The sequence below is a fragment of the Corythoichthys intestinalis genome, chromosome 6 (genome assembly GCF_030265065.1).
Source record: "Corythoichthys intestinalis isolate RoL2023-P3 chromosome 6, ASM3026506v1, whole genome shotgun sequence".
Lineage (NCBI taxonomy): Eukaryota > Metazoa > Chordata > Actinopteri > Syngnathiformes > Syngnathidae > Corythoichthys > Corythoichthys intestinalis.
Genome location: NC_080400.1, coordinates 46813407 through 46827491, shown reverse-complemented (window position 1 = coordinate 46827491; position 14085 = coordinate 46813407). Strand labels below are relative to the sequence as shown.

At 39.0% G+C, this 14085-nt stretch overlaps 1 protein-coding gene across 1 annotated transcript in view; it reads right to left on the bottom strand.

Annotated features, from left to right (window-relative positions):
• The window catches only part of LOC130917081 (trichohyalin-like), a 146365-nt gene that overhangs the window by 42942 nt on the left and 89338 nt on the right, over positions 1-14085 (bottom strand). The window contains exons 4-5 of the mRNA XM_057838167.1: positions 8140-8250; positions 7754-7858 (exon numbers count right to left, since the gene is read on the bottom strand). Of these exons, the coding sequence (XP_057694150.1) occupies positions 7754-7858; positions 8140-8250 (216 nt within the window). The remainder of the gene's footprint in view (positions 1-7753; positions 7859-8139; positions 8251-14085) is intronic.

Genomic DNA, 14085 nt, shown 5'->3' with positions numbered 1-14085 from the left:
CTGCACAAATCTGGCCTTTATGGAAGAGTGGCAAGAAGAAAGCCATTTCTCAAAGATATCCATAAAAAGTCTTGTTTAAAGTTTGCCACAAGCCACCTGGGAGACACACCAAACATGTGGAAGAAGGTGCTCTGGTCAGATGAAACCAAAATTGAACTTTTTGGCCACAATGCAAAACGATATGTTTGGCGTAAAAGCAACACAGCTCATCACCCTGAACACACCATCCCCACTGTCAAACATGGTGGTGGCAGCACCATGGTTTGGGCCTGCTTTTCTTCAGCAGGGACAGGGAAGATGGTTAAAATTTACGGGAAGATGGATGCAGCCAAATACAGGAACATTCTGGAAGAAAACCTGTTGGTATCTGCACAAGACCTGAGACTGGGACGGAGATTTATCTTCCAACAGGACAATGATCCAAAACATAAAGCCAAATCTACAATGGAATGGTTCAAAAATAAACGTATCCAGGTGTTAGAATGGCCAAGTCAAAGTCCAGACCTGAATCCAATCGAGAATATGTGGAAAGAGCTGAAGACTGCTATTCACAAACACTTTCCATCCAACCTCACTGAGTTGAGCTGTTTTGCAAGGAAGAATGGGCAAGAATGTCAGTCTCTCAATGTGCAAAACTGATAGAAACACCCCAAGCGACTTGCAGCTGTAATTGGAGCAAAAGGTGGCGCTACAAAGTATTAACGCAAGGGGGCCGAATAATATTGCACGCCCCACTTTTCAGTTTTTTATTTGTTAAAAAAGTTTAAATTATCCAATAAATTTTGTTCCACTTCACGATTGTGTACCACTTGTTGTTGATTCTTGACAAAAAATTAAAATTTTATATTTTTATGTTTGAAGCCTGAAATGTGCGAAAGGTTGCAAGGTTCAAGGGGGCCGAATACTTTTGCAAGGCACTGTATATATATATATATATATATATATATATATATATATATATATATATATATATATATATATATATATATATACATATATAAACAGGGGTGCACATATTTTTTTTGCCTAGGTTCTCAGAGGAGGACCTGGAGAAGTGACTTGGTCCTCATTGAGCTCTAGAGCCGACACGCTTGATCCGATAAAATTATGACAAGCTTTACTTAGAGCCAATTACCTTTAATTAATTATATTAACAATTAATGCTTGATTATCATCAACTGGCACAACAAAATTGCCATTACTTTGAAGTGAAATGTAAAGAAATAAACATAAAAGCACTATTTCAAAATAAAGGGCATTATGCAGCTCCCACATTAATTTCAAGCCCTTGTAAAAGTGGGATGTCCTCCTCATAAGAGCTCTTTGAACGTGCATGTTTAGCTTTGTGAAATGAGAGCAAAAACACGTTTGTCAGTGCATGGCGCTGGTCTTCATTAACTTTATTCCGCCACTTGTCCATAGGGCGAGTGGGGTGCTGTCTGACATCGATAGTTTGCTTAATTGCCACATGCTGGTTTTTTCGTGCTTTTCAAAGTTTGGATGGCTGAAATTCTTTAACTCTACATAAAATGCGCTGCTTTTATCAGCGACACTCGGGATTCTCACGGCAAATTTTGTACCACATTTCCGTGCGAGCATCATTTGCTTCTAGCCATGGTACATCCTGCAGCCACTTTTCAACAAAAGTCCTTTTTTTCCGTAGCTCCGGTGACGTTTCTGTCGTCTGTCTTTTGTCGGGGGTGGGGGAACACTTGCCTGGCACGGCCAGACTGTTCTCCCTGTGTTTTTCCAAACACTGAGAGTATAGTCTGCCAGCCCATTAACGGCTTCTCGAGCAAGTACAAAATCAATCGACAAATCAGATTCGTTTATTTGACGTGTTCTTAACGAGCAACTTCACTCTTCCGCGTCGGAAGTCGCCTCCACCATAACACAGATGGCAAACAGGAGAGCCGAGAATATGTTCCAATCCACGGTAAAATCAGTTTTAAATTACCAAAAACACATCGACACAAGTCATTGACAACAGTCTGTCTCACGCTAGCCATGTTGAATAAACTCCGCTCTCCTCGAATGTTTACTTCCGCGCGCAAGTCCCTCGTCCCGTCCATCAATGATTGGGCCACTTCGCTGTCTGTTTGCTGTGGCTTGCTCCGCCCTGGAAATTTTATCCGCTTAATGGTGGCCAGACTCAATAGCTGGATCAGCGGTGAGTCTGGAGTACCTGGCTAGGGGAACACGGAAATAATTACTCGGCGGGGCCTGCCTCTTTGACATTTTAGAAGTTATTTTCTCCTGTCCGCCGCAAATACAGTGGTCAGCCATCGGTACGCAAATGCGTATGGAAGCCGTTGAGGGCCAGCGCGTTTGTCTACGTCCAGTACGCATGCGCGCATGCGGACCACTTATGTGCACCCCTGTATATAAAAAACTTAGCTGGTAGTTTCTTAAAATTAGGGATGATATTATATATATATATATATATATATATATATATATATATATATATATATATATATATATATATATATATATATATATATATATATATAAAACTTAGCTGGTAGTTTCTTAAAATTAGGGCTGATATAATCAGGGGTCGCGTTAACTGAATATTTTCCGTCGTTCACCAATTTTTTAAAACGGTGACGGAAAAAACTGAAGTCCATCTGTCATTTTGACAGGTTGCAATTCACACCCCAGACCACAGGGTGGCGAGCAGTGTTGTCACGGATTACTTAAAAAAGTAATTTAATTACTGATTACTGATTACACCTCAAAAAAGTAATCTAGTTACTTTACTAATTACTTTATTATCAAAGTAACTAAGTTACTTTAAAAGTAACTTATCAGTTACTTTTTACCAATTTTTACTTTTTACCAACCTTTTGCTGCCTCAACATAAAAATAACAGAAAATTTTCATCACGTGTAATTGAGTTTTTTCACATAAGGCTTAATCTTTGAGTTAGCGGGGGTTTAATTAGTCGATGGAGTTGATTTCAACCACCATTTACTCGCCCTAGCTTAGCCATCCCGGAGCCTTAAAGCTAACAAATAACTGACAAACCGCACGAAATTTGTTTAAATAAAGTCCAACGACTAATTAAATCCCCATCTCCAAGATGAAGCCCAATGTAAAAAATTCTGAACTTCCCCTTTGAAATAAAGACCTAGCCATTAAAATGTTGTCTATAAAAGTTGTAAAGCAATAAAACAACAAAAAATGATGACATTAACAAAAATCCTACAACGTACAGTTTTCATAATGGGTCAAAATCATTTTTCGAACAGATCATGTGACTAGCACCTTGAGACTATCCTTCGCTTTGCTTAGCCAAAACTACACCAGAGGAGGCAAGATGGATATTTAGAATTTCTTTAAACCTAAGCTTTCAAACGCTACCAACAACAACTTCAACAGCTGATTGAACTCGAACAGTATCAAGATGTGTGTGTGTATATATACTGTATGTATATATATATAAGTTTGGAGACACCTCAATGGTGGATACTTTGAAGAATGTAGAATACAAAACCTGTTTTCAGTTATTTCACTTTTTTTGCCATCCCACATGTTCGTTCATAGTTTTGATGTCTTCAGTGAGAATTTACAATAGCAGTGAAAATATATAAAATGCAAAAATTATGAAGTGTGCCCAAACTTTTGACTTTCGTTTCAGTCTTCAACATGCTTCTCCCCCCAGTCCCACAAATGTAAAACTCCGCCTACGATTACAAACTCTAACTATAAAATGTACATAATTACACATATTATAAAGGCTAGTTGCTGGCTGTCTCGTTACCTGTCGTCTTGTTTTGAGTTTTTTTCGCGACGCGTTGTGCTGTAATTCCAAGTGCTTCCTTGTTGAATTGGATGTCGAGTATATAGCGGTCAACAGTACATCTGAGCCAGCGCAGAGTTTGCAACGCACGGAGATATTTTTGTCATCTTTACTGGACGGATATGTGAAGTAATGGCTGTATCTCCAGTGAGCAAATGCAGCCGTTTGTTGTATCTCTCCGGCTCCTTTACTGTTAGCATCCTGATAGGTAGCCAGGCTATTTGGCAGACGGCGCGCATACAGCATGGTACTGCACGTGACCCGTTTTTTTTCGATGAGAAAACGTGAGATGTGATGTCACTCCCAAACTCAAATGCGGTATTTTCTATTCAAATGCTCTTCGGACATGACTACAGTATTCTTCATTCTACATACAGTATGAGGCTAAAACAAAATAGTAACGCACAGTTACTGAGGAAACTAACTTTAATCAGATTACTGGCTTGGAAAAACTAGCGCGTTAGATTGCTCGTTACTGAAACAAGTAATCAGATTACAGTAACGCCTTACTTAGTAACACGTTACTGACAACACTGGTGGCGAGTGAGCATATTAATTAGCTATTGTCTCTCTTGATGCATGACGCCATTGGCCTAACTCTGAAAAATGTCAAGGCAACTGAGTGTCCGAAGTTTCTTCAAAAAGCCCCAAAACGACGATGGTGTTGATAAAAGAGGTGAAAAAACAGGGACTGCACAAGCGGGCACGCAATTCAAGTCCATGCGCACCAGGAGGAAGGTGTAAGACTCCGTTCAGGCCACAGCAGGTGAACTGTTAATTTCATTGTTCCATATGTAGCCTACCTACCTACTGGGGCCACAGTCAGCTGTTTTTGTCACTGCGGAGAAAAAGTTACATATTCATCTGCTTGATTTGTGATGGCACGGTGTGGATTCTCTGTTAAGCTTGTTCGGACAGAATATTAATTTAAAATGAATGAAAACTAAATACTATTGAATATGTTGAAGCGGTATGCAATGTTAAGAGTCTTGTTAGCTCGAATTGCTGTGTCCAGCCGCTGTAGCTCTGCTGCTCTCTGTGAATTCTCTATTCAAGCCGGAACGCGCGCGGCTCTAAGTGTCTCTGTCACGTGACTGTGTCGTAGCCGCTAACGCGCTCGGCCAAATGGACACACAAGAACGGAAGGTGAATTATGCCAAACAAAGGGTCACCACAATGTCTTTATCATCATTTTAAAAATTTAAGTGACGGGTAAAAATAGACTATGACCGGATTTTTATGACCCTGTCAGTCAAAATGACAGACAACGAAAAAGTCTAGTGCAACCTCTGATACATATATACATATGTCCCGATCGATCAGATCCCATCACGTCATTTTCAAAGTATCGGAAATGGCAAGAAAATATCGGCCATGCCTTTTTTTAATATATATATATATATATTTATATTTTAATTAAATCATTTTCTAATTGTATTTAGCGTTAACGGCAATTCATTTATTTTAAAATGTGTCACGTTAAAATAATTAACGCAATTAATGTATGCGCTGCATGACCCTCTCACTCATTGTTGCGCTCAATCTGTAATGACGCCCTTTTACCTATATAGAGAGATAAAAGGCAGCACTAAATGAGTAGAGTGAATTTTGGCAGCCTTTGGAGCCTTTCTTCAATTGGCTAAAGCCTTGCACTCCCTCTCCCTATGACTAGAAATATCATGGGAAGCAATGTGGGGAAGCAAAGTGGCAATTGATCTTTGTATTAACACCTTAAGTTATTTCCCAAAGCAGAGAAGATATATCCATTGGTAGCACAACGCACAATCATGGTTCCACCTCCCATCATGGTTCCACTTCCCATCATGCATTGGGACATGGCTGCATTATCATTTACTGAGAGCTCAACAAATACACTAGATGGCAATATTTAGTCACAATATACAAAGTCACAAGTCTTTCTATCTGTGGATCCCTCTCACAGAAAGAATGTTAATAATGTAAATGCCATCTTGAGGATTTATTGTCATAATAAACAAATACAGTACTTATGTACTGTATGTTGAATGTACAGTGCCTTGCAAAAGTATTCGGCCCCCTTGAATCTTGCAACCTTTCGCCACATTTCAGGCTTCAAACATAAAGATATGAAATTTAATTTTTTTGTCAAGAATCAACAACAAGTGGGACACAATCGTGAAGTGGAACAACATTTATTGGATAATTTAGACTTTTTTAACAAATAAAAAACTGAAAAGTGGGGCGTGCAATATTATTCAGCCCCTTTAATTTCAGTGCAGCAAACTCACTCCAGAAGTTCAGTGAGGATTTCTGAATGATCCAATGTTGTCCTAAATGACCGATGATGATAAATAGAATCCACCTGTGTGTAATCAAGTCTCCGTATAAATGCACCTGCTCTGTGATAGTCTCAGGGTTCTGTTTAAAGTGCAGAGAGCATTATGAAAACCAAGGAACACACCAGGCAGGTCCGAGATACTGTTGTGGAGAAGTTTAAAGCCGGATTTGGATACAAAAAGATTTCCCAAGCTTTAAACATCTCAAGGAGCACTGTGCAAGCCATCATATTGAAATGGAAGGAGCATCAGACCACTGCAAATCTACCAAGACCCGGCCGTCCTTCCAAACTTTCTTCTCAAACAAGGAGAAAACTGATCAGAGATGCAGCCAAGAGGTCCATGATCACTCTGGATGAACTGCAGAGATCTACAGCTGAGGTGGGAGAGTCTGTCCATAGGACAACAATCAGTCGTACACTGCACAAGTCTGGCCTTTATGGAAGAGTGGCAAGAAGAAAGCCATTTCTCAAAGATATCCATAAAAAGTCTTGTTTAAAGTTTGCCACAAGCCGCCTGGGAGACACACCAAAAATGTGGAAGAAGGTGCTCTGGTCAGATGAAACCAAAATTGAACTTTTTGGCCACAATGCAAAACGATATGTTTGGCGTAAAAGCAACACAGCTCATCACCCTGAACACACCATCCCCACTGTCAAACATGGTGGTGGCAGCATCATGGTTTGGGCCTGCTTTTCTTCAGCAGGGACAGGGAAGATGGTTAAAATTAACGGGAAGATGAATGCAGCCAAATACAGGAACATTCTGGAAGAAAACCTGTTGGTATCTGCACAAGACCTGAGACTGGGACGGAGATTTATCTTCCAACAGGACAATGATCCAAAACATAAAGCCAAATCTACAATGGAATGGTTAAAAAATAAACATATCCAGGTGTTAGAATGGCCAAGTCAAAGTCCAGACCTGAATCCAATCAAGAATCTGTGGAAAGAGCTGAAGACTGCTGTTCACAAACACTCTCCATCCAACCTCACTGAGCTCGAGCTGTTTTGCAAGGAAGAATGGGCAAGAATGTCAGTCTCTCGATGTGCAAAACTGATAGAAACATACCCCAAGCGACTTGCAGCTGTAATTGGAGCAAAAGGTGGCGCTACAAAGTATTAACGCAAGGGGGCGAATAATATTGCACGCCCCACTTTTCAGTTTTTTATTTGTTAAAAAAGTTTAAATTATCCAATAAATTTTGTTCCACTTCACGATTGTGTCCCACTTGTTGTTGATTCTTGACAAAAAAATTAAAATTTTATATCTTTATGTTTGAAGCCTGAAATGTGGCGAAAGGTTGCAAGGTTCAAGGGGGCCGAATACTTTTGCAAGGCACTGTATATATTCGTCCGTGTTTTATTCATTTTTTTCTTAATGCATTGCCAAAATGTATATGATCGGGAAAAATTATCGGGAATGATTGGAATTGAATCGGGAGCAAAAAAAAAAGCAATCGGATCGGGAAATATCGGTATTGGCAGATACTCAAACTAAAACGATCGGGATCGGATCGGGAGCAAAAAAAAAACATGATCGGAACAGCCCTAATATATATTGCACTTTGATAAAAAAAAACCTAAGTATTGAGTGCCAGATTATGACTGGATAGAGCCAAAAGGTCAAATACCTGTTGCAGTAGTAATTCACTACTTTGGTACGTAGAATGGGTGCTATCCTGCATTTCTGACCTTGTCACTTCTGTTTGACTGCTACTAACAGTAACTCCAAAGTCCTACGATGGAACAAAGCACACATACAATACAAATTTTATCAGAAATCAGACAAGTACAAAGCGAAAACAGTAAAGTTAACTTTGAGGCATGGTATATTGTACATATTAAAATTACTGATACAACTGATTATTTCTGTGCAAGCCAATTTTAACCAGAAAATTGATCGGTGTAATGGTAGAGACAGGATCAAAGAGTGATGCTAACACCATTTACAGCAAAATATCATGTCCAACTCATTTTAAGTATTATGAGTTAGAGTTGTGTGCTTGTATTACTGTACCTCCTTTTCAGATGTTACACTGTTTCCTTCATCATCGAAACTCAGTGTGAAAGGTGACTTTTCTTCGTACCGGCTGTCGATTACACTCACGAATCCATTGCAGAAAAATCCCTGACAAAACAAGAACAATAACAGTATTACTTAACTGTATTTGAGAGGATAGAACTCAGCAGCATATAGGATTTAAATGTAGAACAAGAATCTATAAACTGAGTGTGTCCCAATAAAGATGTTTTGAATACTAATCCAATTTTTTCACTAGATATTTTCCTGGCACCAATCTGATGTACTGATGATATTTTTGGACCTTTAAAAACTAATGCTCAAAACAATTTTACCCTTATTGTGGTTTGTATATCTTTTTTAATATTGTTGACTAACGGATAGGTTTGAATAGGGACAGTAAACTAGCAACTTTTCAGGATGCTCAAACCTTTGAGCAACCTTACTTGCATTATATAATGAGTTCAGTATATAGGAAATGTTGATTGTCTTCCCATATTTTGTAAGGATAGAATTGATTGGCTAATAAGTATTTATTTAAAATGTATTTATCTATTTTCTATATTATTTATTTAAAAATTAGGGACGCCCCGATTACATATTTTTACACCGAAGTCGGAGTCACCTGATTTTGAGAATCTGCCGATACCGAATAAACTGTGTGTTTTTTGTTTTTGTTTGTTTTTTCAAACATGTTACATCACTGTACTAATTACAGTACTTTCTCTTCCGCTATGTAGTGTTACGGAGTATAAAACATATTTTTTGTTTCTTTTGTGAATGCCATAGTATTTCTGGAATATTTTGTTACATTTTAGCCCTTTAAAATTAAAAAAACTTTTGAAAATTAAAAACTCGATCTTTTTCACCCGATTCCGATCCTCTGAAAAATGGCCCAATTTCCGATCACGTGATAGGATCGGAGACATCCTTATTTAAAATATTTTTATTTGCAGCCAATGCAGACATTTTTTTCAGCTAATTATACATTAATCGTAATTGAAGTAAAAAGTTTTCATTTTTTGTTGAGTTTTGCTGTACTTGTAAACAGTCGTGTTTTACCTGAAGGAAGGCTCCATTTTGATTTATTTTTGCTATACCCTGACTAAGAAGTTTAATATTGAATTTATTTATTCAAACAGACAATGTTGATTGCTCTTAAGACAAATGTTTATTTTTTGCATTCTTATTTAAGAGATTATCAACAAGTTTGTATTTATTGTGTATGTTAATATAATTTATGTTCAATTATTGCAATTTAATTTTGCAAATAAAATCCAGACATTTATTGCGGAAGTTTTCAAAATCTTTCTTTAGCAGTTTAACTCGAACGGTGTATCACCTGAACAATACATGTGAAAGCTAGTATAAGTCAATTCAGATTTCTTTTGCATTGATCATTTAGCCTATCAATTAATTAGGTTTATATTCGTGAGAAATGCAGCTCTGACCCCCGTTCAATAATGTGTTTGGTCTCATTAATGTCTCATCCCTTAGAAAAAAGTGTACATGTAGGTTATGCTGTTATATCGTCCCTACCAATGTTAAATAATTGCATTTGCAACAAACCATCTCTGGCAAGCTAAACAACTAAAAATAACTTTCATAACTCCCAAATAACTCAGATTGAAAAGCAGTGGTATCAAAGAAGAAATGGGGAAAAAAATACATTAAAAAGAAACCTTTAAAAGTGCTGGTGCCAAACTCACAAAAAATACAATGAAAGTGCAGCGTATAGGGAGATAAACATTATTGCAACAAACTTGCTCTTTAGAAAACATTTCCAATTCAGGTGCGCCTAAGCTGCAACACCCATTAATTCCAAGGTCCACTTCATGCTATCACTTATTGATCTAGCTTTCCAGCGATGGCAAAGGGGAGGTCTATCTTGCATTAAAGATCTTTAGAAATGACAAATTTGTTGCTTTTAACCAGCTAAGAAAAGATTTCGGCCTATCACAATCGGATTTCTTTCGATATGTTCAAGTTCGCAGTTATGTGTGTTCTCACTTATTTTTTCCCCTAAAACATGGGTTGACGACTTTAGAATTGGACCCCTCCATTAAAGGTGTCGTTACAGCTCTTTACGACAGGATTCAAAGTGCGGCATCTCCATCATTAAATCATTTGAAACACAAATGGGAGGAAGAGCTGGGCGAGCAGTTTACTGATAACCAGTGTTGTTAATCTTAATGAAAAAAGTAATTAATTATAGTTACAAATTACTTCTCCCAAAAAGTAATTGCGTTAGTAACTCAATTACCTGAATGTAAGAGTAATTAGTTACTTGGCAAAGTAATTGGTGATAATTACTTTTTTTTTTTTTTTCCTCAAAAAAAAAAAAAAAAAAAAAAAAAAAAAAAAAACATTGGCCACACTATGTGAAGTTTTTTGTGAAGGTTTTTGGTACAATTGGCCCGAGCCCAATTCTTTACCCTAATTTACCCTTTACCCTGAATCAACTGTTAAAAGTTGTTAAAATTGCTTCCATTATTGCATTAGTTCCCTTCTCTCTACTTTCGACATATGAAAGTTTTAAAACTGTTTCAACATTTAAAGATAGATTCAAGTCAAGATTTTGCCGATTTAGAAGTATTTTAGATAAAAAGTTACTTAGGTTCGCTAGGAAGGTTCTCTACAACAGAGCTGTCCTAAAAAGTCTACTGCTTTAAGATGGCGGCTGTCTACTAACTCATTTAGTGCCATGTCTGTCATTTTGCATCTAGTTATATCTATGTACAGTACATGTGATATCTACCATGTCTACCATAACATGCGGGCGTATTTTGTAGGCTATCGGCTACAACATGTATTATAGACCCTACCCACGTGACGTCACAACTCCGCCCTCCTGACTGGTGCCGCCCAATTGTCCGTCAACACATCGTGTTTACCTGTTACGGCTACGTACATTCCTCCTATTTACGGCGTGTTTTTCTGCTCGTTAACATTAATAATCAAAATGGTGAAGGCGTGTGTGGCGGTCGGTTGCAATAACAGAGAAGATAGATGGAGAGACTTGAAGTTCTACCGGATTCCGAGAGACCCAGAGAAGAGAGAGCGAGATGGGCTGCTGCAATTCGAAGAGAAAACTGGGCTCCAAACGATTACCACAGATTATGTAGTAGTCATTTTATATCTGGTAAGATGCATTTAATATATATTTAGAGGGTTTTGGGCTGACAACCACAATTAAGATCATTGCTAGGCTAATTGCCGACAACATACACGTATGTATGTAGTGAGAGTGCTATCGCTAAACCATATAAACATTAAAAGCCCTAGCTCCATTGACAAATGACATGAAATACATTAGACTTGACAGTGGATGTTAGCAAGAACAAAAGATTTTGAATTGAAAATTTCGTAACTCACCTTTCCAAGCACAAGATAGATTCCTGCCGAATTTTCGTGGACGAGGACCTGTTTCACCCAACCAGCAACGAAGTATTTATAAGCCTCCAAGCTCTTAAAGTTTTTCAAACTTTCGTGAGAATAGGCTGATTTTGTGTGGACAAGATAGTTGTAAATATCAGGGTAGCTAGCAGATGTCAGGCAAAGACGGCGCAGACAGCGGGTCGAAAAACATCGATTTAGGCATCAAATATGGATCTGGCGAATGGATAAACTGAAGCTTTTCCACATAACGCCTTTTATGCAACGCATCCAGTGAGTTTACGGCATCCGAAAGCACCGGGTCTTCCATGAAATACATTATAAATTGCTCGATCAATTGAGACCATTGATAATACAGACACAAAATGACGGACAAGGGGGCGGAACAATACAGCGATCACGTGATTTTGTGACGTCGGTGGGTAGGGTCTATTGGAGCTACCTAGCATCGCGTTTGCTCGGCGTCACAACTTTCTTGCCTCCTCCCTACTCCTGCTCTGCTCTGTCGTCTCGGTGAGTCCGTCTCCCTCAGACTTTTCGACCAATATAGTAACGCATAGGAACGCATGCCTTTCCGTCCTCAGTAACGGTAATGGCGTTGCCAAGATGAGAAAAGTAATTAATTAGATTACCCACTACTGAAAAAAATAACGCCGTTAGTAACGCCGTTATATTGTAACGCCGTTATTAACAACACTGCTGATAACACTTGGCAATCTGCTATTAGGTCAATTTATTCATCTGCTATATGTATAAGACACGGATTAATACAGTTCAAGATTCTTCATAGGTTACACTGGCCACCAAGTAAAATTGCAAAACTGTTTACAGGTGCCGATCCAGCATGTCCAAGATGTGGCCTCACCCCAGCTAATTTGAGCCATATGTTTTGGCTGTGTCCCAAGCTTTATACATTCTGGAGAGAGATTTTCACTGCACTGTCCTCCTTATGTAACAAGGATATTACGCCAAACTGTACAAACTGTACTGTGTTTGGGATTGTCCCATCAAATATGTTGGTTTCATTTCACCAGGCCAGCGCAATAGCTTTTATTACTTTACTCGCGAGGCAAATGATTCTATTCAATTGGGGAAAAAAACAGCCTCCATATTTTAAGAGCTTGGTTGAAGACATTATGGCCAATCTAAAATTGGAACATTTAAAACATGTTGCTAATGAAAAAACATGGCAGCCATTTATAATGTTTTTTCAGACTAATTTAAAACAGCTCTAACGACCATCCAATCAGTTACAGCCTCGCTTCACCTTTAGTTATTCTATAAGCAGGGGTGCACATAATTTTTTTGCCCAGGTTCTCAGAGGAGGACCTGGAGATGTGACTTGTTCCTCATCGAGCTTGAGAGCCGACCCGCCTGATGCGATAAATTTATGACAAGCTTTACTTAGAGCCAATTAACTTTAATTAATTATATTAACAATTAATGCTTGATTAACATCAACTGGCACAACAAAATTGCCATTACTTTGAAGTGAAATGTAAAGAAATAAAAAGCACCAATTCAAAATAAAGGGCATTATGCGGCTCCCACATTAACTCCAAGCCTGTTTAAAAGTGGGATGTCCTCCTCATAAGACCTCATTGAACGTGCATGTTTAGCTTTGTAAAATGCGAGCAAAAACACGTTTGTCAGTGCATGTCGCTGTTCATTACCTTTATTTCGCCCTATTCCGCCACTTGTCCATAGGGCGAGTGGGGTCCTGTTTGACATCGATAGTTTGCATAATTGCCACATGCTCTCTGTTTTTTTCGTGCTTTTCAAAGTTTGGATGGCTGAAATTCTTTGACCCTACATAAAATGCGCTGCCTTTATCGGCGACATTGGGATTCTCACGGCACATTTTGTACCACATTTCCGTGCGAGCATCATTTGCTTCTAGCCATGGTACCTCCAGTAGCCACTTTTCAGCAAAAGTCCTTTTTTTCGGTAGCTCCGGTGACATCTCTGTCGTCTGTCTGTCTTTTGACAGGGATCGGGGAACACGGAAGTAATTACTCAGTGTGGCCTGCCTCTTCGACATTTTGAGAAGTTATTTTCTCGTGTCCGCCGCAAATACAGTGGTCAGCCATCGGTACGCAAAAGCGTATGGAAACCGTTGAGGGCCAGCGCGTTTGTCTACATCCAGTACGCATGCGCGCATGCGAACCACTTATGTCAGTACTTCTCAAATGGTGGGGCGCGCCCCCCCAGGGGGGCGCAGAGCGATGCCAGGGGTGGCGCGAGTGACCTCGGGGAACATGCTTTTTTTTTTTTTTTTTTTTTTTTTTTTGCCGTACTAGAATAAAGTGTACGTGCACATCCACTCCGTGGGTGGCAGTGGCGCTCTCATTTTCAAAGTGCGTGCAGTATTTTTGATGTAAGCAAGAGCACACGGAAGAGACTCATGCAGAGCTGGACTCACGCAGCGACCCACTGTCTTCTCCGGTTCTCACGTGTCCGGTGTAGGTTCACTATCCTTGCGTTCGCTTAAAAGTGCCCATTTAAAAAGGAAAAGCGATGGATGATACTCCACGCAGAGCGTATTAT